General features: G+C 39.0%; 1 protein-coding gene across 5 annotated transcripts; it reads right to left on the bottom strand.

The window, feature by feature from the left end:
- Positions 1–1,130: 1,130 nt before the first annotated feature.
- On the bottom strand, positions 1,131–20,401 carry CDC7 (cell division cycle 7). 5 transcript variants are annotated; one of them, XM_050977556.1, is made up of 12 exons: positions 19,195–19,641; positions 18,668–18,821; positions 16,290–16,373; positions 14,363–14,498; positions 13,635–13,728; positions 13,382–13,524; positions 11,476–11,725; positions 10,835–10,930; positions 9,678–9,856; positions 8,396–8,478; positions 5,406–5,555; positions 1,131–4,447 (listed from the first exon to the last, which is right to left on the bottom strand). In XM_050977556.1, exons 1-12 carry the CDS (start codon positions 19,201–19,203, stop codon positions 4,071–4,073), a joined length of 1,755 nt encoding a protein of 584 aa, XP_050833513.1. In that variant the 5' UTR covers positions 19,204–19,641; the 3' UTR covers positions 1,131–4,070. The 5 variants fall into 5 exon arrangements, with proteins under 5 accessions (XP_050833513.1, XP_050833512.1, XP_018767791.2 ...); XM_050977555.1 differs by having other exon boundaries at positions 1,133–4,447; positions 16,290–16,376; XM_018912246.3 differs by lacking the exon at positions 19,195–19,641 and adding an exon at positions 20,319–20,397 and having other exon boundaries at positions 1,134–4,447; positions 16,290–16,376.
- Between the last annotated feature and the right edge of the window lie 3,082 nt (positions 20,402–23,483).

Raw genomic sequence — 23,483 nt, 5'->3', positions numbered from 1 at the left:
GTATGAGAGAGGTTTATCAATGATCTTCCTGCTGCTACACATGACCTGTGGCATTCATTATATCAATCATGTAACTTTTCCTCCTAAGATCCTGGTTTTTTTAATGTCAGTTGTTGGGCTACATCCCTATCTCATCCCATCAAGTAAAACTAATTATGCATTATTTGTTACAATTACTTTGTTTATGCCATATAAAAGACATGGAGCAAATTAATACCTTATGCAAAACACTTTTAGCAGTAAAATTTTTCAAACAGAAATTTAATTAGGTCTTAGATTAAAATCTGACTCTTCTGAAAACTATGGAAGAACTTTATGCAAGAAACCAAATAACATGTAACAAAACCACTCTCTTCCCTGCCATACCCCCACAGGAAGATGTGAGTCTTTCCATAAATGGAATAAACAATACTCTAGGGATACTCAGGAATGCATATCGTGGTTAGTTCTTAACATATACAATAAACCATTGTATAGGGATAATTCTAGCAGTCAGTGGACATGAAAGTAGAAAGGGTTGAGTCATGGAGAGGCAGAATTGAGCATACAACAGGCATATTTAAAACCCCTTGGTTATCTAGGTTATGCTGATGCAAAATATCCAATTTACTGGACCCTCAGCTCAGCAGTACCAGAATTTTTTTGTTACCAGGGTAACAAAACTCTATATGCTGGCCTTTGTAAGCATATGATCAAAGGGACTATCCAGTTTCCACCCACTGTGTGCAGGCTGCCAATTTAAATATTTACTACCCCTTGAACTGGCCAGCCAGGAACGCAGCAGCAGAGAGGGGTATGAACCACATACGTACTGCCACTGACCTGGGACATGTTCTGTTTTCTGGATAAGCTACAAGAGAATTCTGAAGTGAACATGCTGTGGCTACATTAGCAGAATAATTTACTATGTGCTCTAACAAAAATAAACATTAGAAACACCCAACCAAAAAAACACTTACAGTTGTGCTGCAGGAAGGGCATTGCTTCAGTAATGTCTCAAGAGAACTGTCCTTGCTATAATCCTACCACTTGAGCTGCATAGTTTCATTATAGATTAGGAATTCATAAAGCCATAAAGTTTTAATTTCCTTTAAAATGCTGTTGCTCTATTAAGTGATTTGAATGGTTAGTCATTTTCTCTACACAGCCTAGCTGTCTTTTAAATGTGGTGTAAAATTGAGCAAATGAAGAAACTGGGTTGTTGAGGTTTTTTCTTTTACTTCAGTTGCCGTGTGTGGTCTGTCTTCACGAGGCAGAAAAAATTCAGAAAAAAAGGTGTCCCCTGCTAAATGCAAACACTTTATTTATACCACCTCATTCAGAACATACCTCTTCATCACCAACAAATACATGAGGAAAGCTCTAAAGATTTTTTTTTCTTTCTTTGTATTTTGCTCACTAGTAGAATGTAATGGCCAGAAAGATGCTAGGAAAATAAATATAAATATGCATTTGTTACCCTTTTCAACTAGGATGAACATAATAAACATGTCAGTTTCCTCACCTAGTCTGGCTTACTACTGAGAATAAGCTAGTCTTCCCAATGCTGAATACACATACGTATTTAGATTTGCTCCCAGCATTCTGTCCTCAGAATTCTAGGTATCAGTTTCTATTCATCTCTCCAAGCCCATGCAGCTTTTTGCTGCCATTTTTGGTTTCTGCCCAATTTGTTACTAACCTTGTCATAGATGGTGTCCAGAACTTAACACTAACCCAGCTGTGGCCTCACAACCACTGAGCATTTGTTGAAGCAATGTAATTTCTGTGCAGAATTTTTTCTAATTGCAGCTCTCATGGCACAAGATTCATGTGCAGTTTATAAATATCTCAAATCATGTATTTAAACTTGAAAGGAATCTTAGTACTTGGCTCTTACCTATGGTTTTTAGAAATTCTTAGAAACACAGCAGAGAGAATCAGAAAATCTAGAGGCAACCACTGCTCAGCTGTAGTGTTTTCTTGCTCTTTTCCTTCATGTTTGGTGTTTTTTTAGGTTTTTTTTGGTTTTGTTTTTTTTTGGGGTTTTTTTTTTTTTTTTGGTTTTTTTTTTTTTTTTTTTTTGTCCCTGTAAGAGCCCATTGCATTTAACATTTTGTTTCTGGCTTTCTTGTGTAGAGTGCTGCAAAGGTACTTCCTTACCATATGCTAGTTCAAATGCACTTTTCTTTTTACTTCATTCTTCCCCTTGAAAAAAGAATTCTCCACATTTTAAATAGCTGACTGGAAAAAGGAATACCAGTGTGTTTTTCCAGCTTGTTATGAAATATACAGAGCTTAGAACTGTTCCTTACAAATTTCATTTACCCTTAGTGTTTTGGTAAAAATACAATTAGTGATGTTTCCTTTTTGGCTTTTAAATGAATGCAGAGGTTAATTGTTGTGGGTCTGATGGAAGGAGCTGCTGAAGGCAGTTAGCAGGGAAGCTTAAGAGCTGAAGTTGCTTGAAAGCTCACAAGAGATAGCTGACATATTTTTGCTTGTTGTCAGCTGGTGCTCTCATAAGACCATAGACAGCATGAGTGAATGTAGGAGGAAACAATACATCTGCAGACACTGGCAGACAGCATTGCTTGCCAAATTTGGCCACAGTTCCTTTAGATAAATAATTTCTCAGTGACGTGCTGTGTTGAAATTATATAAACAGCAAAAATTACAAGACCTGGGCCCCAGGGTCTTGAGGGTTTCAAGATTTTTTGCAATCAATATTCTGACATCTGCAAATATTTTTCCCCTAACAGCTGATGCCAGAAACAGAGCAACGTTACCATTATTTTCTATGTATTCAAGATTTCAAAAATATTGAAATCTTGTCTCTTCAGCCCCAGTCCTGGTCAGGATCTTTGTACTATCATAACCATCAGCTCATATGAGAAGACTTTTACAAGACTTATCAAAAGAACTTCTTACAGCAACTCCATTAGCATCTCAAGAAATGTATATGGAAAAACACTCTATTATGTTTCAGTCTCCAGAATTATCAAGGGGTTTAGAGAAACTTCTGTTGAACATGATGTAGCTTGCTTTGCACATTGAAAGTGTGGGATTTTCCTCCTTAGGGCCAGAAATTAGCTAGCTGACTCTGTGGTAAGAGTTCCTTCATAATTAGGATAGTTCTGCTATAAGAGCCATACACACAAGAGCTATCCAAAGTGTCTTCTATCACTGAGGAATTTATGCAGGAAACCAGTGTGGAAGACTCCCTGAACAGAAACATCCCACAAGAAAACCTTACCTGACTTTTATAGAAGCATCTCTAGACAAGCTTCTGAAGTTATAAAACCAAATCATTTATTGAACATGTATTTTTTAAGAAATCAGTTTCTAAAACAGAAATCAACCCTATGCCTGGCACTCAAGACATGCTTGAAGACAGCAGCTGTGGAATACTGACAATTACCCATCGCACTGAGGAAACATGCAAAATGAATAACTGCATTTATTACTATTTCCTAAGTAGCAAAGACCAGACAGGGACCAAAATGTACTTTAAAAAGTTATGCTTTTCTTTTGATGATATAATCTCTAGCACCTGGCCTTTCCTCTAGCAACACTCCCAAAGTAATACTGTTCTCTGAAAATAGTCTGAACAAAATGAATACTCTTTGTTCCATTTTCAGTCCCCCATGTATCAAACAGGAACAAAGCAGAGATATCCAAGTATAGAAAAAAGTCTCAAACACTTTCTTATTTCAGTGTTCCCTTAAGGCAAACTTGTAAATTTTAAGGGAATATCTCGAGAATTAAGCATAGAGCTTATGAAACTCTTTTTTCTTTGTTGTTTATGATCAAAGTTAACTTTCTCAGAGAACAGGTATGCACAGCAATAACCTCTCAGAAGTGTCTTAGGATAAGACCATGTTAGTGATGTTTATATAACTTTTGCATCTGCAAGTATTTCTTAAACTGACATTTGCAGTCTAACTGTACAAGACAAAATTTCAGTAGTTCAGAGCACAGTGGAACATTATTTCAATGAGTGTAAATGTTGAGGGCAACAAGGTAAAACTGCCTCAGTATTTCATTTCCACACAAGACATATGAAAGGAATAACAAAGTAAGTTATCTTCTCAGAGCCTTATGTCTTTAAAAAAAGGATGCAGCAAAGCCTCTTTTGCAGTTATTCTTGTTGCAGGGTTTAAGTCTAGTAGCTTATCAAGTAGGTCATATGCTTCATCAGGAACCTGATCCCATCCTTTCATGTCAGTTGCTTTCATTTCCAAAGCACCATCACCTTCCTGCAAACTCTGTAAGTGTTGAACTTGTTTTCCAAGTGTCTCAGGAGCACAGGGTTTGTCTGCTGCAATTGACAAAGCTGTGTTGTTTTCAGACCTGCTGGGCCCTTCCCCCTGAGGTCTCTTACAGCTGCTATTTGTTCCTCTCAGCTTTTCACAGAGCGTTCGTAGGTTTTGAGTTGGGACAACTTGGGTACACACAACTGATTTTCCTAGGGAAAAAAGTTGTACAGGAAGCCACGATTTATTATATTTTCTATGCAACTGTAACTTTTGTTTCAGAGAAACTTCATGTCAGAAATTATAACCAGCATGATAGAGAAACATCCCAAATCTATCAAAGAACCAAATCCAGCCCTCCACACCAGCCCTGTGGCTACAGAAGCAGCCCCTGAGAGTCAGAAGGGGTCATCATCTCAGCTCTGCTCAAAACAAAGAGCTTTGGGCTGTGTCAGGTTATGTAGTGACACGTTGTCAGCCACCCTGTACACCAACTTTTTGCATTTCACTGTCATTTAAACAGAACTGAAGACGATTAAATACCCTGATTTCTACACCTCTGTCTGGAGAATGAAACTTGATGCTGGCAGTTACACATCCAGGTAGCAAGCACTGCAGCATTTAGCCTGCAAGCAATTAGGGGAATGGTTACTTGGCTATTTTGTGCTTTGTGGTGACTTTGTCTTTTTTAAACAGGCCAGCTGTTGAGTATTGGGTTTTTAGCTTGTTTGTTTGTTTGTTTTACTAGGCCTTCTGGGGGAAGGAGTGGGGAGAAAAGCAAGGTTTACATCATCTAAATTTTAAGTCAGATTGACTTAAGCCTCCAGGCAAATTTTGTAGAAATAGAAACACTGTCTCAAGAATTCTAACCAAATGCCAGTAGGAAACATTTCGTTGGCATACTTCACCTCAAGTAGCCCTGACTTAGTGAAAGGCAGTAGACAGGTTGGGAAAACTGTGACATAAAGTACCCCATACACACATTGTAAAAGACAGAAAAACACAAAATTGTCTTAAAAGTCTGTCAATATTCACTTCAAAAAACGTGATTTACTTCCAAAATTACTCGCAAACCTAAAAATATATTTATTTGCACAAAAAAATAATTGATTGTAAATCACAGTATTGAGTAACATTTTCCCCCTACCCCCATAATTAAGGTTTGCATACCAAAAGTTCTAGCAGCCTGAATGGTTTCTCTGGATCCACGAACTGTCATGATTTGTGCCAAAGCAGTTAAATCATCACTTGCTTTGAAAAATGGATACCGTCCACTGAGTAGAGAAAGGAATATGATTCCTGCAGACCACATGTCTATTGCTGCAAAGGAAAGCAAATTTATTAACAATTAAACTCACAATTTCATCACAAACAAAATCTCAACTTTAAACATAAATTATGATCTGAAAAGTTTCTATCAGCAGAAGTTATGTTCTGCAGTACTACTTGACTTTGGTCACATAGATAATACACCAGATAAGAGTGGAAATTTCTGTAATTAGATTGAAGAATAATTTCCTACTTTGATGCAGAGTGACTTTTTTTCTTATGAGTAATTCCATTAACTTGCTAAACTTAAAATGAACCAAAACAATGTTTGAAGTTGTTTTACCTAGGAAGATGAGAGGGAGCAAATGAAATGGCTGGTTTGATATATATTTAACTTTACTTCCTATAAAGAAAAACTTATATAAGGGTCATAAATAAAAAATGTTTGTGAAACAATTTTTTGGGGATTTAGGCTGGCACAGGTAGGCAGTACTAAGAAGTTGATCTTATGATGAACTTTGTTGTTCTCTAATATGAACTCACTTGACAAGATAGGCAGTTTAAAAATCATAATAGTTCAAAGTTATTCATCACTTTCATTGTGTTATGAAGAGTACAGAGAGTACTCTGGGGAGAGAGGCCAAAGCCTGATGGAAACTTCAGTGCTGGAAGTTACAAGAATACCTGTCTGCCATAATTTTTTGGCTCACTAAGGTGCACATTTTAAGAGATGGCAAGGAAAGTGAAGGAGAGAGTTTGAAGGATCTCAAACTCCAAAGAGAAAAATTAACATTTGGAAAATAGTGGCATATTCATCCTAGTCCTATTGAAAAAAGTAAGCAGCAAAATAGGCAGTAATTAATTTGGACGTTTTAATTAGAAACACTCAGCACAGGACTTTGATTTGGAAAAAAGGTACTAGGTTGACTTTAGTTGCAAAACCAGATTTTATGTCTTTTATTAAAAAATAAAAATCCAAGTTAATAATTTGGCACAATTTCCAGTGGAAGGGTTTTCAGCCTTCTGCACAGTTCCTGTAAAAAAGTTTTTAGTATCATCTTTCCAACAGTGATACAGTAATACTATCTGTTTGAGGGGCCAGGCATCCCCCTGAGGATATGGTTGGGTAAACTGGAGTAATCAAGGTCAAGACCTTTGAGAAGGTTTAATTATGTAACTCTTGCTGAAATTATAAAGCTTTATCCATCTGAGTGGGCAGTAAATCCTGGCCCCACAACTGTAGTAGAGCTGTGATCATCAGCAGAGTGCAAAGTCTTTTGGAATGACATCAAAATCATGATTCTTCCCTATGCTATTGTCTAGTGTTATCCAGCTAGTGAGGAAAGGGGAGCAAGGGACAAACCAAGGGAAAGTGTAACTGGACCTGTGTAGCCTCAACTTGGGAGTTCCCAGCACTCTGAACCTGGGTCAGATGTGCTATAGCAGCTCTGGGTAGAGTCAGCTGTATTCAGCCAGTAACTTGGTGTCAGCACAGAGGCCAAAACCAGGAGTAATACTGGCAGGAGTACAAGGAGATGACTCCAGCAGCCCCAACTGAAAGTGGACAGTAATACTTGCTAGTTCAAATAAAACACTATATCATAAAAATTAGTATTAGTGTACCCAGTTCTAACTGAGGGCTTTGCTGACATACTGCAGGAGCTCAGCACCGCTGACACAATCCAGGGGTGTCTGTGCCACACCCAGGGGTGTTTAGATTTACCCCTGCTTCTTGTAATCTCACTACCCTAGAGAGCAGAGAACCATCTGAAAGCATGCTTAACACCAGCATGTGTCCAAGATTTGTCTTCTTTCTGCATCAGTTCTGTCTAGACAGATTCAGAGATTGTCTAAACTTGTCCTAGATTTCTGGATGACTGCTAGCCCATAAAGCTGGCTGTTACAGCACAGGCACAAGAACTGCTAACAAGCTGCCGCACCTTTGAAATCCCAGTCAGACCCACAGCACAGATGTTGTTTCAAACAGCAGTAAGCTACCTAGGCTTACTGATAAGCTGACCACATATATTGATAATTCTATTTTGAGTGTGCTTACATACTTTACTGAAAATTGACAACTTTCTCAAAAGCTATTCAGAAAAAAATGGCTAAAACCTTATATTTTAAATCCAGTTTTTTGGGGACTTTTTTTTTTTTTTTGGTAAGTTAGAACTCCTGGCCATGCAGCAAATATTTAATGGGTAACTTGGCTTTTATTGGTAATCCATCCTGCAGGTAGGCACAACCTCTCCCTGCTTGCACCAGGTAATGCATTAACCATCCCTCTGCCCTGCCCCAATAGTACCCAAACTGCAGAATCTTAGTTAATTTTAACACAGGGAAATTAAAATTTTAGTTTAAAAAATTACAACAATTATACACCATCTACTTAAACTACTAGCAAAAAGGAAAAATATTATAAAAAAGTCATTAAATAATGCTTTCTAGAACCCATCTGCAATTACACCATTAATTATGCCTGCTATGGCAGCATAAGTTACAACTTGCCTAGAAAAGGCTAAACAATGTTCCCTCTCCCCAAGATTTATTCAAGACTTTTCTTGAACAAATAAGCCAAGAAACTTTAAAAAAAAAAACCCCTGTTTTCTTTTAAAATACATTGTATTCAACTCCTGCACATGGCACTACCTCTCAAATGAATAAAGACACATTCAAGTTTCAAACACAGGAAAAATATTTCTGAATTGGTCTTCCCCTGAATAATAAAGTTTTAATTAAAATCAGGAAGTACTTGAAAAGCATTAGAAGGGATGAAAAATGAATTTTACAAGTTAAAAAAATCCTCCTATAAAAAAAAGAACAAAATATGCATAAAATGAGAAGGATGAAAAGGTGAAAAAAGCCATTTGTTTGACTCTGTTGGGCAGTACCTGTGGTCTGAGTGGGGCACTTTGTTAATACTTCTGGAGCTCTGAATCCAGGTGTTCCTGCCCTGGGAGCCACTTGCTGACGCCTTGTAAAAAGAGACAAATATATTTAGAATGTAAAAGTTGATAAGTAAGTTCTAAATCTAATAATACTTACTATTATTTTTAGAATATATTTGTGTAAGATGTGTAAGCAACCTAACCCTGCTTTATTCAAGTTTTACAGAGGTTTCAAGCATCTTATCTAGCATGAAATCCTAAGATACCCACATAACAGCCTTATTATCTATTATATTATATTGTAATTATATTATCTAGCATAAGATAATACCAGAGAAATACTTATTGCAAACTTAATTCACAATGACCTTTTCTTAGTTTCATCTAAGAAAAGTGTCATTTTTGTTAAAGGCTTGTTTTCATGGGAAATGTTGTAGTTGAGGCTAATTAACCCAAGGCAAAAACTCTATGAGATTCTTGAGTGTGGATGCTATGACTTTGTGTTAGTGCAGAGCAACCTAAGGGTCATCCTGAGTGTTGCCAAGAATTTACTTTTTGTTAGATTAACTAAAAGGTGCGAGGTTATCATTATTTAAAAGATCACGTGTGGATAAAAGGCAGTAGTAGATCATAACCAAACTACCTGCAGAGGGATGGAGCTGAACTCAGCTACTAAGATTCTCCAACATGAGGCACTGGAGCAGGTTGCCCAGAGAAGCTGCGGATACCGATCCCTGGCAGTGCTCAAGGCCAGGTAGGATGTGGCTTGGAGCAGCCTGCTCTAGTGGGAGTTGCCCCTGCCCTTGGCAGAGGGTTTGGAAAAAGATGACCTTTAAGGTTCCTTCCAACCCAAACTGTTCTGTGATTCTATTAGTTTTTTAGATGAAGAAATACAAAACAGTCTTGCTTCCTTTTTATTCTACATTTTGTGATGTCCAGAATCCCGACTGTTGCTATAATTTAGGCCCCTTCGATAACTACTAAATGACAAAATTTAGAACACTTTTCTAAGAGTTGTAATTAATTCAAGTGATTTTCCACCACACATGTAGGTGAATAAATAAACACAACAAGAAAATAATTACCAGTGAATCTTTCTAGCTGCAGATAGTTGATGGAATTCATGGATTAGTTCACTGCTATTTTTGTTTAAGAAGAGCATAGAAGGGTTGCAGAGATCAAATACTATCTTTCACTTACTAAATCAGCAGTCTAGTAAACCTAAATTTCTGACTTTGCTTGACAGCAGAGTAGACAATTCTACAACATTATCAAAGCAAATTACCTTGAAAGGCAAACACTGCAGACTCTGTCCGTTGCATAACAGTCACAGAGCAGGTTTAAAGGGCAACCACTGGCAGCTTTCCTGGCTGCCCCATTGCTCACAGTTTTGGTAGAAATAATCTTCTTCTTTGTTACTAACTTCCTAGATGAAACATCTACCATCTTTGATTGTTTTATGAGCTGCAATGGAGATATTTTAGAGAATGTGACATATTTAAGAAGTTCCCCTTTACATAAAATAATGACTTAACAGGTGCTGATGAACAAGAAGAATTTTAGAACAGACTGCAGACTTCTTTAACAGTACCAAAACTACTTAAAACAGACACAAGAACTTTGTAGATAGCCTGACTTCCTCCCCTGCAGAAGACATTTTCAGTGTTTTCAAAAAAACCAATATATATTAGATATTCTGAAGCTACAAGACAAATCTTTTTCAAGTTACTATAGTGTTTCACGATTTTTTTGGCTCAATATGAAAATTAAAAAAAAAGAATATGAAATGACACAGCAACAACACACTGACACTAACTCAAGTTCTACAATAAAATACCGTAAAACAAACCCTCTAATTAGTTGGAGTTTGCCCCTTGTCATATTAAATACTAATTTAAAAAAATAGTTACAAGTTTTACCCTCAGCTTCAACTGCAAAATATTTTTTTTTAAATGTCACGATGTAAGTAGGGAGTGGTTTAGCACAGGAACAGGCTCCCCAGGGCAGTGATCCCAGCACCAGCCTGACAGAGCTCAAGAAGTGTTAGGACAATGCTGTCAGGCACAGGGTGTGACTCTTGGGGTGTCCTGTGCAGGGCCAGGAGTTGGACTCGATGATCCTCATGGGTCCCTTCCAACTCCTTTTATTTTGTGATTCTAGGATTAGCTGCACAGATAGATGTATAGGAAAAAAGATGAACTTAGCATCCAAGCAAGATTAGGTAGGGACACAGTTACAGGACTCCTTGTTTAGGAGCTTCAAAAGGGACTGAAACAGAAATGAAAAATTCTGAGCCTTTCAGGAAAGACACATTTAATAGTCTGCTCAAACCTTTTAGTTCCACAGCATTCTGGAGCAGTGCTCTGTCTTACAGAACAACCAGTTCTATACTTTTTCAAATATGCAGCATATTGATTCTACTGATGAGTCAATACTTCTTACTTTTGTGCTTGAATTCTCCTGGTATGTGGAGCTGTAGACATTGAAATTCCTCTCTCCGAAGACAGAGCGCTGGACAGAATGGTGCACAGAGTCCTCCTACAGACCAATAAGGACAATAAGGATCCTGTTTAACAGGCATCTGGGTACTGACAGTTCAAAAAAAAATGTGTAAAGTATCATAAAACAAGAATAGCTGCATGTAAGTAATTTTCAGGCATCAGGTCACTGTGGATGAAGAAACATGGTCTAGACAGAACGACAAACATGTTTACAAAACCAATCACACCTCAGAAGTGTCCCAAGACAATCCAAGTGAAGTCTGTATTGCACTTGTTATGCAACTAGTAGCTAAACATAGGTGAATGATTATTGTCTTGGGGAGGAGTTTTCCCCATCCATGTCTCTAAAAAAGGATTTAAGGCTGTCTAATAGTAACTCTTGTTAGGGTTTATACAGCCTTCAGTACTGTATTACATTTAACAGATAATGATGAAGCCAATAGTTATGTGGAAGTAGCTCCTTAGATATGAACACTGTGCTGCTGTGCAGGCTCAGCTTCTGTGCAAGTACTGCATCTCCCCCTGTTGGATGAAAGAACACATTAAACATATAAAACAGCATTAATGAAAGAGACTGAGAACCTTTCCTCCTCTTCCTTGTTTCATCTGTACTTTTGAAAGTGAGCTGGACCTTCTATCAGCTGCTTTTGAGGCCGCCTGTTGAGCTATCTGTTTAGGTGCTGTGACACTGACAGAAGCCCCATTTCCCAAGGTTACAATCGGATTAGTTCGCAAGCAACTTCCCTGCTGGTCTTCAGAGTGGGCAGTTTTAAGAAGCTCAATTTTTGTATCAGGGGTTCCTTGTGCCAAGCCAAAATCTACCAAGGCATACCTGAAAAGACAAATTCAGAATCAGGAGTCACAAAGTATCTATTAGTCATTCAACTTACTATTCATTACTTATGTTTCTTTCACATTTCATTCAATGTTGCTTATCTGTACTGTTGCCAGCATCACAGTCCTATTTTCTTCCTTGTCCTCCTACTGACCCATCTTACCTAGCTCCTCAATGTTTTCACCCTACACCATGGTTCATTGTTTCTTGTCCCAAAATCTTATCAAGTGCATCCTTCCTCCAAAGGTATTAAAAAAATATTTCCAGCAACTCCATTCTGACTTCTTTCTGAAGTTCTTCTAATCCTACAGCCCTGAATCTTCAGCCAGCAGTCATGAACAAGTGACTCAACTCTTGCAGGATTCCCATGGGCAGAGGACAAAGGCAGCAGTGAAGACAGACCAGACCAGCAGTGCCTAAAGTTTTGACAGAGTTCTGGCAAACACTACTGGAATTTAGTCTCAAACAGGTAAGACTACATTAGTTCACACTTCAGATCTGTCTCTAAAAGAATTATTTTTTTGCTACAACCAGTACAGAGACAATCCATCTGTCCCTGGGTCTCAAACTCAACTCCATGCTACCTAACGCAAAGTAGAGATTAAGGCTCAAAAAAATGCAGGAAGAGCAAAATGACAGTATGTCATTTTGACAGATTAAAAAAAACCAAAACAGTATTTCTCACACTTGTAAGTTTGTGCTTTGGCAAAATGCAATCAAATCTCCCCTGTAAACTTTCACTGCATAGAATCACAAAAACATTTAGGCTGGAAAAGACCTTTAAAATCAAGTCCAACTGTTAATCCCACTCTGCCAAGTCCCACAAACCCATGTCCCTAAGTGCTGGATCTACAGGTCTTTTAAATTCCTCCAGGGATGTTGACTCAACCACTTCCCTAGGCAGCCCATTCCAATGCTTGACAAATTTTTTTCTAATATTTAATCTAAACCTTCCCTGGTGCAACTTGAGGCTGTTTCCTATCATCACTTTTTACTTGGGGGTGTGCATCCTGCTACAGTGCTTTGTTTTGGACACACTCCAACAACTCAGTGTCTCAACTTGACAAGCACAGTGCTAACAAATACAGCTATAGGACTGCTAGCACTAAAGCATTATGTCCATTTCAGCTCTTCACAAAGAAGCAGTACCTCCTTTTTTACAATCTTTAAATTTTGTAACTTGCAGGCAAAAGAGCCAACTCTACTAGTTATAAACATTAATTCAAAAGGTGAAAACAGCCCAAAGCCAGCTATCTTACCTGCATCAGTTTTACTCTAGCCACTATAAAAAATGTAGAAGGATCAGTCTATGAACCACAAGTTACAATTAACTTTCTTATTAAAAAAAACTCCATGTTTTATTCTTCTCATTCTTATTTGAAAATGTAGTACTTTTAATCAGTAGTAAAATCTTCATTTTATCAGGTCTTTGCCACTCTATGACGCAGATACGACATTAAGTAAAAAAAAATCCTTCCCTTTTTAAGTCCCTTAACAGTGAAAGAAAAATTTTACAAATAAAACCCCACGTTTTTAGCTTTATTCTTTAAGCACATGTTATGGAGCTGGAAGGAAAGAAGCTTAAAAGCCTAATTGACTCTGTTCTGCCAAGGCTCACATCCCCAGATGAGATCACAGTATGGCCAGACTCACTTTCTTAGCTGCCTGTTGTAGAGGAAGTTGCTGGGCTTGACATCTCGGTGAACAATACCGAAGTGATGGATGCGCCTCAACGCTTTAAGCAGATTAAACATGTATTCCCTCACTTCTTCAAAGGAAAGGGAATTCAAAATGTCCTGAAAGAATATTTGGATATTGTAATTTATAGAATCATAGAATAACCATAGAATAATTATGCATCTGGTTTTAATTATATGTTTTACTACATATCAAAAGTCTGACTCACCAAGAAGGACTCATGCTCCAGATATGGCATAACAATAACAACGTGATCATTTTTCCTAAAGCAGTATTTAACTCCCATAACATTATCTTGTCCCCTAGAAGAAAAGTAGTATTACTGAACAAAGACCAGAAGATGGATGTTTATTTTCCTTTATTTCTTCAAAATAAAAACTTCTGTAAAGCTTTCTTTTAATTTATATTTTGACAGCAGTCTTATCAGCAATCAGCACTTGTGCTCTTGCTGCTCACTGCTGAACACATATACATGTTCCCTTTGAACTCCATTTTATGCTCCATTCTGCAGTTTGGAATAGAACTCTACAGATTATCTGTGGGACTGTAGTTTGTAGTTACTGCTGCAATTAATATAAGCCCGAACTTTCATGGTCCTACTACTTTAAGAAAGTGCTATTCAGCACACTCCACCAACTACTATCTATTCCTTAAACCACATTTCTAATGAAGTGCTTCTTTTTTCCAAGCATTTCAGAACTGGAACTTTGTTACCACAAAGATTTCTCAGCTGGTAAATAGAGCACTCCCCTAAACTGAGACTAGCAGCCAAGGGCATCCATTACAGGTAAGACACTCCTTTGTTATTTGCTCTCAAGAAAAAGAATATATACATGTGTGGTTAAATACAAATCAAGAGAAGTGCCAAAACTTAAATACAGAACAGTGAGACAACGTTCAGCAGTTATGAAAATCATTATTTTTTAGTTTATGTACCCTGCCACTGTGAGGCACTGAAGTTCAGCAGCTATTCGCAGAGGGTGGCTGGTTGGAATCAAGTGCTTCAGAGCCATTTTCTCCTCATATCCTGTTTGTAGCTGTGCTGTGGCCAAGTAAACAGAACTGAAAGTACCTGTAAACAAAGGAGAAAAACACTGTCTTCAATATTTTTAATTAGGTCAATGCAGATTTTTACAGAAGTGATCTAACTGTTCACAATCCTGCAGTACACTTGATACTACATCAAAAGCAGATTCTCGAAGAGAAAAATCCAGTTCCTTTTTTCTACTAGTGAATATACTGATCTTGTATACAAGTTTTTTATGTCAGTAAAAATGCAAATATAACACTGTCTAACTTGCCTGGGACACAGTGCTCTTTGAATGTAAATTTCCTATCTTTGATTTGCTTTCTTGTTTAGGTAGCTTACTTTCATCTGACATCTATCTCCTCTCCCAACAATGTAAGAGGATATATAATGCTAATCTGGAAAGCACTGCCAGTGCTATTCAAAGCACTTCTGAAATTGCTACATTTTCCTTAATTCTGTACTTTTTCTATAAAGTAAGGCTTCCCACACGATGTCCAACTGCACTGTTTATTTGCCCAGAGCATTTTAGCACATCCAATGTGATACACTTGCTTGAGCAAGGGAGCATTCAGCCTGTGTGATAAGCTTACCCAGACATTTAATTTTAAGGATATCCTAATAAGCCTCTTAGGAGGTTAATTTGTCCTAATGATCTGAGATATCTGAACATACAAGTTGAAGTGTTCTTCCATATGAATAAAGAATAGAAAATACTTTTGATTACATTGTAAGTATTGTGTTTGCATCATGCTGGTTCAACAGTCTGAGTGCAAACATACATCAAATTGCCAGCAAAACCTAACTACTTCATGCAAGCATAAAAAAAATCCCAAACAACCTGGATACCCATACCTTCAACAGAATTGACTGCAGCAACAAGGGTTACCAAATTTGACTTACGACATGGTTTTGGTGGTGAGAACTACTAAAATGAAAATGATTCCACAGTGGAATCCTAAGTTGAAGCTTGTTTTCTCATAATGCTCTTGTACTGGAAATGGTATTTTTAAAAAACATTGTTTGCTCCCAAGAGTAAAATCAGTATTATTCATAACCAGAATTTTTTTTTTAAATTACACTACCTTTTTTATGATAGGTAAAAAGTTTTTTTCTTTGGTTGGTTGTTTTTTTTTTTTTAAATTTTGCATACCTGTGGGGAATGGAGCTGGAGCTTTTTAAGTAGTTTGGTGGTTTTTGAAATAAAAACTCTTATGCATCTAAAAAAGTGCTGAAATCCCACACTCAGAAGTACCTGGATCTATTTGCAGTCATGGCTGACACTAATTTAAGGTATTTGCAATCCTGTCTTGTTGAAGGCAAGGTGAACACAAGCATTCTAAGATTTGATACTGTATGTCTTCAAAAATAAAAAAGTTGTTCATTTTTCAAGTAAAGCAGCTCCAACCTTTCTGTTCCCTTATCCACTTCTGCCCAAGAGATTTTAGTGGAAACAAAGCTAACTTAAGGAACACCAATTAAGTATGTCAAAACACAGCTACACATAAGTAGATTTCTCATGTAAGGGAGAAAATGAATGGATTTTTAAGACTATTTACTTGAATCTACCTGAAAAGTTTTTAATTGCCAAAATTGGAATGCTGATTTTTTTAAGGCTTTAATATACTAGATTTTCAAGAAAATATATTGAAAGTGTTCCTAATTAATACACCTATGTGTTCAGAAACATATTAGAATTCCTACAGAGACCATGTAGTAAGTCAAGAAAAGGCATTTGGTTTAAATCGTGTATATTGGGATCTTAGATTGATACTTTTTAAGTTAGAAATGCCAGAAGAAATCTTAACTCTAAGCAAGATAAAATGAAACATTTACCTTCCCCAATTTTTTCCTTTATTTTGAACACATTTACAAGCTGTGGCACTGCTTCATAAAGTTTTTCAATATCTTTTTTTACTCCTGCTGTGGGAAGAATGGGGGAAAACACATTAGGAATTTTTTTACTTGATTCAATAACTGATCTATTTTGGAGATCACAAATTATGCTTCACTTCACACGATTGTGGATTCACGTACACAGAGGAAAAAACAGCATAAAGGTATCCTATTCTGTTGACATTACCATGTGGATACTTGATATTGTTGTTCATCATCACACTCCTCTCTAAACTGCAGCATTTAAACAATTTTTTTTTACTTATCTGACAGATAGCAGATTCTGAAAGGGCAAAAGCTGCCTGGTTTGTAGGACAGCTACAGCTCATCACCAAATGTTTACACAGGATTTGCAACAGCAATTTGACAAAAGGCAAAACTATAACAGTTGTTTCTGAAAGCACAGGTGCAAATCCATAAGATGCAAATTTCAAATGCAAAAAAGCATTTTAGATATTTTATTTATTAGATATTTTTAAGATTGGTAATGCCATCTTTCCCACTGTTACTTAAAATAGTTGGCACCAAAGCCCATGTTTGCTCTGCATTTCAGCTGCTGCACTTCATGCTGCAGTCACTAGATGGCATGACAAGGATGCTGTACTGTAGTACTTCAAAAAAATCATGCAGTTTTCTATTCAGTTCACAAATCCTTGTTGTTCAAGCCTTTTCTATACCTCACATAAGAATTCACTTCTTTTGAAGCTATCAATTGTGTAGAGGCTGTGACTAATTTCTGTGAAGCAGGGGTAAAGAATATTTCAGTATAAAAGCACAAACTGGTATTTGAAAAGTCAATCAAATGAGTATACATTCTTTATTCTAAAAAAAAAACAAATTAAATTTAGCATAAACAGATAAATGTATTCTATATGTAAAAATGGATCATGTTTCACCAGGGCAGTAAGTCATAAGTAATATTATTTTTTTAATCACAGATCTGCAAGAACCAAAGCATGGATTAGCATGCATCCCTAGCCTTCTATGTAGCTTACTTTAAACAACAACAAAAACTGCCTGAAGAACACTTTCTTCCTGCTAAAAACCCAATAAATCAGCTACTAATTCAAGTAATAGTTAGTTTTCAATTTAATTTTTTTTTATTTCAAGATTTTATAAAAACTAACATACTAAAAATGCTTCTGAGAACTGAAACCTGCTGCCTCACACTTAACTATCCACTTACATTCTTTTTTTTTCCTTTAAGTTGTTCCCTCTGCTTCTTCAAATTGTTTTAAGAGAACGTTGGGAAATATTTCGGTAATGAAAAAATCCTAAGGTATATACTGACAACCATGGAGAACTAACTCAACAACTGCTATAGAATCTGCCAGATACTCCATTTTGTCCAACACCAAATTGAGATTACTCCCTGGAGAAAGTTAAAGCTGTCAGACCACTTCAAGCAGGGTGGCAGAGGCTGCAGTGCCTACCCAAGGCACTGACAGCATTCAGGAGCTCAGTAGAGCTGGTTTGGGTGAAAGAGAGACATGCTAGAAAAAGTCAGTGACTGTCCTTGTTGAAGGATAGCAGTGTAAACATCACCTAGTCTGTTCTGGGGGCCCAAATCCTCAGCTGGGTACAGAGTACAGTCACTGTGCCATCAGGGTAATAATACCAACAATATTAGCCAGCATTTTCTGTCAGCAGATTTTAAAGTAATTTCTTCTCACATTTGCAAAGCAATACAAACACTGTTCAGCATCAGTCTGGGCATGGATCTGCAGGAGCCTGAGAGAGCACTGTGTATTTTTAAAAAATCAGAAGCCATTATATCTATTAACTGGCTGACCATCAGGGATTCCTGAGCAAGCAGTGTACAGAAAGTGGAGACTCAGGCACACAAAAAGACTCACAAACAACCAACAAAACCTCCATCAGAACACATGTTCTTAGTTCAGCTTCTACGAAGGAAAACAAGAAGAGTGTTTTTATGGACATAAACACATCTAAAGGTATTGGAGCATAAGGCTGGTAATTGTAGATTAAAAGACAAAATACTGGGTTTTTGCACTTGTCTGGTCAGTTTTATTCTCAAGGGCTGTTTTTTTTATTCTGGTATGCTCTTATAATAACATGTTCTGTAATATATTAATAGTAGGTTTAGCAAACCTACTGTTGCTAAAGTTTTGTAACACACAAACAGCAGGAATAATCTTAAAATCAAAAGCCACTTCAAATGTTTTCATTTCATTAGTTCTTTATACAACAGGATCATATAGAGACAGGCTTATAATCAATACTGAAATTTCCCTAAGTGATGAAGCAGCATGTCAGCAATAAAATGTAATGTTCACAATTCCTGTTCCAGCACATACCTGAAAGCTTGCTGTTGTGCTCAAGATTCCCGTGGAAGTCTTCAGCCTGCTGAGGGTGCTGTTCATCACAGGGAGACTTCAATACCACCTCCATCACAAAACAAGTCTCAAGTAAAAAAAAAAATCCAAGACTCCGAGGGCAGCTTCTGGACACCTCAAGGAACAAGCATATCTGGTAAGACACTTCCTAGCCCTGCACTCAGTTCCTGAGATGAGATTTAGGGAGTCTGGGGAGTTCCTCTGTGTTGCCTAAAACAAAGTGCCACCCACCATCCTAGTGAAACAGTACACCAGTAAAGCAATAAGGATAGAGGGGGGGAAGGGAAGGAAAGGAAGACTCCAGGATAAGCTTAAATACAACTGATTTTCATCTCTCATTTTTCCTCATTCACATTAAAGCATTATCTTTTCCCTAAAGTTTGCTTTGAAAGGCAAAGAACGGAGGTACACAGAAATAGCTGCACTGCACACTGCAAAAGCTATAGAAAGCCAGGAAGACTGAAAGAAATTATAAGAGAAAAAAATACCTTCTCCATACAAGAGATCTCTCCTTCCTAGATAAATTCACCAAAAGATAATTATTCATTGCCCTCCCACCACAAGAAAAATAGAACATGCTTATTTTGAAATGCTTCTTCCTAAATCTTGGAAACACTATATAAAACTGTGAACTAGTAAAGTCCACCGGTACTGTACAATCAAAAAAACCCCTGATAATCCCTTTTCAGGAGCAAAAGAGGGTCAGGGTCTCCCAGGGCAGAACAACCAGTGATAAATAAACGTGGAAGTGGCAGCTCTGACAGTTACTCACAACTTCCATTCAAAAACGTTCCTTCCTTTTTACTCTGTCAAACTTTTAAAAATCTGAATGAACTTTTCCACACAGGGGAAACAAATTCTGAAAAACTCCTGATGAAAGGATTCATCTGTTTCAGCTGTGGAGCCAGAAATACATTTTGTCCCCAAAGAATTTTAGCTACCTTTACTCTGTCACCCTTGTGTAACAACAGGGACAAGAGGCAGGAGCCGTCTCTTTGGAGCCCCGTTTTTCTGCGGCAGTTTTGGTGGAGAGGGCCTGGGACGCTACTGGAACGCGATTAGATCCGGTTCCAGTCTCTCACAGGTAGGCACTCCCTCTGCTAGAGGCGAGCAGGCAGTTTCGCCTGCTCCAAACGCGTACCACCCGGGCCCCAGCAGCAGCACAAGGACGGCAAGCTAACGCACATTGGCGCAGAGCAGCCGCCTGCTACAGGCGAGCAAGAGCCGTCACACATCCGAGCACCGGTGCTGGCACCAGGGCCGCACCGAGCGGGACCACCCCGAGCTCGTCACTGCCCCAACGGGACAGCCCCCGCCAGACGGGCCCCGGGCCCAGCGCACGCCGCGGGCTTCCCCATCGGGCCCGGGGCTCACGGGGTGCAGACGGGCCCTTCGGTTCCCCGCCTGGAGCCGTCGCTCAGCTCCACTCCGGCCGGGCAGGGGCGCCGCCCCCGCGGGGATCGCGGGCACTGAGGGGCGGAGGGTGCCGGAGCGGGGCCCCCCAGAGGAGCGGCTCGGTGCCGGCTCGGCTCGGCTCGGCTCGGCTCGGCTTGGTGCCGGGCTGGCACCAGCGAGGCTGAGGGAGGGAGGGGAAGGAGCGGGGGACACTCACGCGGACACCGGCGCGGGCCGGGGTTTCGCTGCTGCCGCCTTTGGCGCCCGCGCGCCGCCGCCAATCCCGGCTCTCGGCGGAAGCCGCGGCCCCGGCCAATGGCGGCGTCGCGCGGGGAAGGGCGCTCTGCCATTGGCCGTCTCGAGGGGCGGGGCCCGCCAGCAGCGGCGCGCGGGGCGGGGCGCGGCCTGTACGCCCCCCGGAGCCCGGGCCCGCCGGACGGGGGTGCTCGCTGTGTCCCGGGCCCCCAGAACGGTGTTTGTCCCTTAGACTTCGTTTTCTACGTGTGATTATTGCTAAATAACCCAACCCCAAGTCCCCAGTAAATTCTTGTTCTCTAAAGCTCCGCTGTAAATTGAGACAAATGACCCAGAGGCCAAGGAAGGCTCCACCTACGCCATTGTAACGGGGCTTGGCTTGCAGCTTTGCTCACTGCCTGATTACACAGCAAAAAGGATCGCACAGAATACAACCTTAAATTTGCACCTCGGCTCTGGTCTGGGCTGTAACCGCTGACCAGCAAAAAATAGGTCGAGGAAACTTAGTGGAACTACTGGAACTATTCACTGTTAAGGTTTCCTGATGTTTGCAGTAGTTGGGTTTTATTGAAACTACGGCAGTTGTATGCTTGTAAATGAAAGAATTCAGCACTTCCTGTCTTTAACCCATTTTTGGTCTACATTTCCTGTTTTAAATATAAAAGAATATTACTTTTGTTGAAGACTAGCTCTGCTGCACTTGATAATGCATAGATCTCTTGTTCACTAGAATATGAACCAAAATAATCTTGTTTATTCCATAATTCAAGCAGAGATCTGTAAATGCAGCCCTTGGTAAATAACAACCAAGCCTGGGGTTGCCAAAGTTCCCGAGGCAATGTTCTAGCTTGGCTTTGCCTTATAACAAGCTGTACTTGGGTTAACAAAGTGTTAAATGCAGAAATTGGTTCCACCACTTTTGTTAAGCTGTGCTTCCTATTACACATTTTAGAAAAAGGGTGCTGAAATGAGTTGCTGAGCTGCTTTGTTGATTTTAGTAGGTTTTGGTTTGATGTGTGGGGTTTTCTTTTCCTACAGTTGTTCTCAGATGCACTTTCTGTTTAGGGCTGTAAGAACTCAGTGCAGCAGCTTGAGACTTAGTGAAGTTAATTTCAGTTAAGTGTGGCTGAATTTAAAAGCAGATTATACCAACCATTAATTAAATGAGGTATAATGACAAAATAACGTAGGCCAAATTCTGTTCTTTCTTTTATCCATGTAATCTTACAGAAGTTCAAAGGGGACCATAAGCATTCATGAGTGCAGGTTTGTCCTAGTGCTAATGACAAGCAACATCATTCTAAATTAACCTCTTGGGACAATCTTACCTACAGCCATTTCTGAATACTGTTGAACCAGGAATTCTGTTTGCCAGTTAATACTTGCAAAATAGCTGCTGATTATTTACAGGTTGCATACTTAGCTCTGCTGCCTCCTGGCCAGGTCAGAGTTTCATCTGACTTCCTTGGCCTCCCTGCCTTGGAGTTGTCCTCATGTGGAATACCAAATCACCACCATTTCCATGCAGCTCCCATTATTGGCACTTCTCTGTCAGTCATATTCATACTAACTTCCTCCTTACTGCTTCAGTTGCACATTCACACAGCAAGAAATCTGCTTTCTTTGTATCTTCTTATCAAGACCCTGTCTAGATGTGGTTTGTTTCCCTGCAATGTCTCAATTAATCTTGGTTTCAACACCTAAAATTATTTTCATTTATACCCAGGTTATTTATCTAGCTTGATCATTAGCTCCTCTCCATTTCCTTCTTTCTTATTGATCCAAATATGTTGTGCTCTCTCATGCCATCCTTCCAGTTATTCTGATTCTCTATCACACCTAATTTAATTTTTTTGTTCCCATGAGCATAACTGGCCTTGTAGTATAATCTCATATTGTTTCTTGATTTATTGCCCCACTCTTTCTAGTCTGTCAGAAATGCCAGCTTTGATGCTTGCCTTCATTTATGTCTTTTTACCTTCTTGTTTCTCCTCTGTTTAAGGAGAATGTTAAGTCAAATTGTACATGACTCTTCTCATATCTTCTCAAAAGTCACCTTTTCATCAGTGTTTTTCTCCATGTACATCTTCACAGGAGAGAGATAGATTATATGTGCCATTTCCACTCTATTGTCTCAGTACTTGCTTAAGTACCTTTAGCTTATTTTTGCTCTATTTTGAATGAATTTAGAAAAAGTAAAGGTATAGCTTCTGCTTTGCATCTGCACAGCTTCTGTGCCTTTGCTGTAGCATGAGACACTCCTTGTTTCCTGTTGGCTTGGATCAGCAGAAACTCCTTCAGTTGTGGGGCAGAGAAGGCTCCATCTTCTTGCCGGCACTGAGCATCCAGTTCCAACCATGCTCCACAGCAGGAACTTCTCAGAAGGAAAGAGAAGAAATTGCATTAACTAAAATTGACAAACAAAGCAGCACATCTAATGCTCTGTGAGCCAGACTGCTGCACTGCCTTCTCTTGTGGCTTTATCTCTAGGTTGGAAATGAAGGGTGAGAAGCCAGATGACGAGCCAGTCCCATGCAGAATGTTCCCTATGGCTGACAAGCAATCGCCAAAACCCACATCTGGGAGCTCGCCAAGAAGGGATCTAAACATTGCTGTGTGATTGCCTCCACTGCTGCCAGAATCTGCAGCTGAATCAAACTTTTTTCTGTCTGCTGACAGGCCTAAAAGAATCTGTGCTGACACTAGAGCACATCTATTAACTGCTTCCTAGGTCAATTAAACCAGAAGCCTCCCTGTGTTTGTGCTGTCCTCCAGCCTTAGAAAAACAATAAGCAAGATCCAGGAAGGCCATTGATGAATTGTATCCAGCACAAACCGAGGCAGGAGATCTTTAACATCCCCTTGCTGCCAAGAACATCCGTTCATAAATTAAAAACTTAAAATTAGAAGTCAGAAGCTATTTAGAAAAGAGCAAATAAGAGCAGTTGTTGCCCTGTCAGTATTAGAAGTGTACATATGCCCATATAGACAAAATTCAATTCTAATGACAGTAGAGACTGTTAAATGTACTATTCAGTTTTCATTAGCCTAAATGACACATGCTTTCCTACTTCTAATTACTCTTTTTGTTAGCAATATCAGTCTATGGCAAAAGTTTGCTCTCTTT

This window comes from Serinus canaria, chromosome 8, assembly GCF_022539315.1.
Source record: "Serinus canaria isolate serCan28SL12 chromosome 8, serCan2020, whole genome shotgun sequence".
Classification (NCBI taxonomy): Eukaryota; Metazoa; Chordata; class Aves; order Passeriformes; family Fringillidae; genus Serinus; species Serinus canaria.
Note: the sequence above shows the minus strand (reverse complement) of the source record. Positions and strands in the feature narration are given on the sequence as shown.

Excerpts from the sequence above, each read along its gene's own strand:
- CDC7 (XM_050977555.1), bottom strand. Across the intron at positions 14,499-16,289 it reads AAAGGAAAAAATTGGGGAAG|GTACTTTCAGTTCTGTTTAC; the intron begins GTAAATGTTTCA and ends CTTTGTTTACAG. Across the intron at positions 4,448-5,405 it reads TCAGGCTGCTAGAACTTTTG|GAAAATCAGTTGTGTGTACC; the intron begins GTATGCAAACCT and ends TTTTTTCCCTAG.